This window comes from Crocuta crocuta, unplaced genomic scaffold (assembly GCF_008692635.1).
Source record: "Crocuta crocuta isolate KB4526 unplaced genomic scaffold, BGI_CrCroc_1.0 scaffold179, whole genome shotgun sequence".
NCBI lineage: Eukaryota > Metazoa > Chordata > Mammalia > Carnivora > Hyaenidae > Crocuta > Crocuta crocuta.
Window position 1 is genome coordinate 3,134,161 of NW_027551568.1, and position 2,376 is coordinate 3,136,536.

At 69.7% G+C, this 2,376-nt stretch overlaps 1 protein-coding gene across 1 annotated transcript in view; it reads right to left on the reverse strand.

Moving 5' to 3' along the window:
* The window catches only part of SH3TC1 (SH3 domain and tetratricopeptide repeats 1), a 24,281-nt gene extending 22,364 nt beyond the window's left edge, over positions 1 to 1,917 (reverse strand). Inside the window, exons 1-2 of the mRNA XM_077750375.1 lie at positions 1,796 to 1,917; positions 1,293 to 1,359 (exon numbers count right to left, since the gene is read on the reverse strand). Coding sequence (XP_077606501.1) covers positions 1,293 to 1,359; positions 1,796 to 1,917 — 189 coding nt within the window. The remainder of the gene's footprint in view (positions 1 to 1,292; positions 1,360 to 1,795) is intronic.
* Positions 1,918 to 2,376: the final 459 nt, after the last annotated feature.

A 2,376-nucleotide genomic window follows, 5' to 3' on the forward strand; every position in this document is an offset into this window, starting at 1 on the left:
AGCACTGCGGGGAGAGAGAGGGTGGCGGGCCGCCGTGAGGCCGCTCCGGGAGCACCGGTGCCCGCGGAGAGGCTGCCACGGGGCTGGGGACAAGAGAGAAGCCTCCCCTTCGCCTGGAGGGCGTCTCCGCTTCCTCTCAGAGGTCTGTCTGTCTGTCACCGCTTCTCCAGCCAGGACGACCCTCCGAAACCCTGAACCCCACGCAACATGCTCTTCCCAAGACACGTGTGGCGTGTGCCGCGTTCCGTGGCGGCGGCAGGCGGACGGGGAGGGGTCCCGCTCCGGCTCCACGACAGGCCCGAGGGAGGAGCTCAGAGCCGACCCGTCCCGGCGGCTCTGTCAGCACTTCGAGCGCCCGACAGACGCGCGGGAACAGGGCACAGAGCAGAGGCCCTCGCGGGGGCCGGGGGCCTGGCGCCTGGGACGTGAGACGAGCCCCCCCACGTGTCCGGGTCCAGCCACGGCCTAGACCGACGCCCCCAGAGACGGCCACTCGGGCCCGACTCACACTCGCCTCAGCTCCAAGGTGACCGTGGCCCGATTTCCAGCGGGCTCAGCGGCTCTGTGTCTCCCACCGGAAGAGGCCTGGGCTCCCGCAGGGGTCAGGAAATGGGCCGGTTCCGGCGGCCACGGAGGAGAGGAAGCAGGTGGCGACAGCAGAGGAGGAGGAGGTGGCCGAGGCAGGACCGAGGTGGAACGGGCCTCTGCTCCCCGCCCCGGGGGGCCCTGGAGCCTCCCCCCAGCAGCCGTCACCTCGCTGCACTCGTCCCTGGAGGCTGTCACCAATGGACGGGCCGTGCTCCTGGGTTGGGGCTCTGTCACCACTCAGGACCCAGGAGAAGAGTCCCCTTTCAGACGGGACGCATGGGGTGGCAGGGCCAGGGCTGGGGCCTAGACCGGGTGCGGCCAGGTCCTGGGGACACAGGGGACAGGGATGGCCCTGCTGCTCACGGCTCGCACGGAGGTTGGTAAGAGCAATGCCAGACGCACCATTAAGGGAATCCCCCTCGTTTCGGGCCTCCCTGATCCCAGGTGACGAGCTGCGAGATTCCAGACCAAACCCGGAACAGGCCGGCGGGAATCCCTCCGCTCGGAGCAGAGACAGGAAAACCCCCCGCGCCCCCTCTCCGGGGACAACACGACTATGATTTCCTCCCGGCACCCTTGCCGGCAGATACCGGAGAGCAGGGCCCGGGCGGCGGCCAGAGAGCTAGGGGACAGCGGCGTGGAGCCCCCAGCCTGGGCGGCCCCCCGGCCCCCCGCCGTCCTGTGTCCCTGCTGGCACCCTGTACCCGCAGCAGCAGGCGGGGCGCACCCGGGGCAGCCGTGGAGACGCTGCGGGTCTGGGGTGCAGGACAGCTGAGGGGAAGGCCCCCGAAGGCGTGGGGCACCCCATGAAGGCCCGGGGTAGCGGGTTTGGTTCTGTGCCTCGGAAAGTTCCCTCTGGTACCGGGGCAGAACGGATGGAGGAGACAGGGCCGCTCTGGGCCTCGGGTTTACTTCCTCACCCCAAGTTCTTACCAAAAACAAGGGGCGGCTGGACCTTTGTCAGACCCAGCACGGAACATTCTCAGACCGTTCACAGAACCCCGTGCCGTCAAAGCCCCCGTTCCCGCCTCCCTCCAGACACCCCAGCCTGAGGACTGGAGAGGGAGCCGGGCTCCCAGAAACCTCGGACACCTGCTTGTCACCGCCCGCACGTGCCCGTGCTCGTTCTGGGGCAGAGAGTTCTCATGACACTGGAGGGAGGGGAAGGACACCGGGCAGTCAGGGGGGCGCTGGGGGAGGTGGGCACCGCGTGCAGCCGCACGGGGCAGGGCCCAGGGGCAGCCGGACGCCCGAGTGTCCCACGGGCTCTGAGCACACCAGCCGGGCGAGCGCGGAGCAGCGGCGGGGGCCCAGACCCTCAGCCCCCATCCCAGGGGACAGGCGATCGCTCCCACCAAGTGCTCCTCCCAAGGTGGACGGGACACGCGCGGTCAGCGGTGAGGCCCCGGCCTGCCCTCGTCCTGGCCTTGGGGACAGTGCTCAGGGCTCCTGTGGGGGACCCTGCTCAGCCCTCAACACGCTCGGTCCAGCCACGCGTGGCCCCTTGTCCCCAAAGCCTCCAGACACTGGATGCCAGCAGGCGTCTCAGGGCGCTGGGCAAGTGGTGGTGGCTCAGCCGGTGGCACAGGCAGCCACTCACGTCCCAGGCTCCTGGATGGGGACTCGGCCCCCAGGGGCTTTGCCCGGCCGGCCTCCCCGCGGACCCTCCATCTCATGCCCGGAAGTGCTAGAGCCATCCCTGCCGGGGACCCTCTCAGCCGGTTCGAAGCCAGGACGCCTCTACAGTCCAAACGAGACAGACAGAACAGAGAGGTCGGAACAGCCACG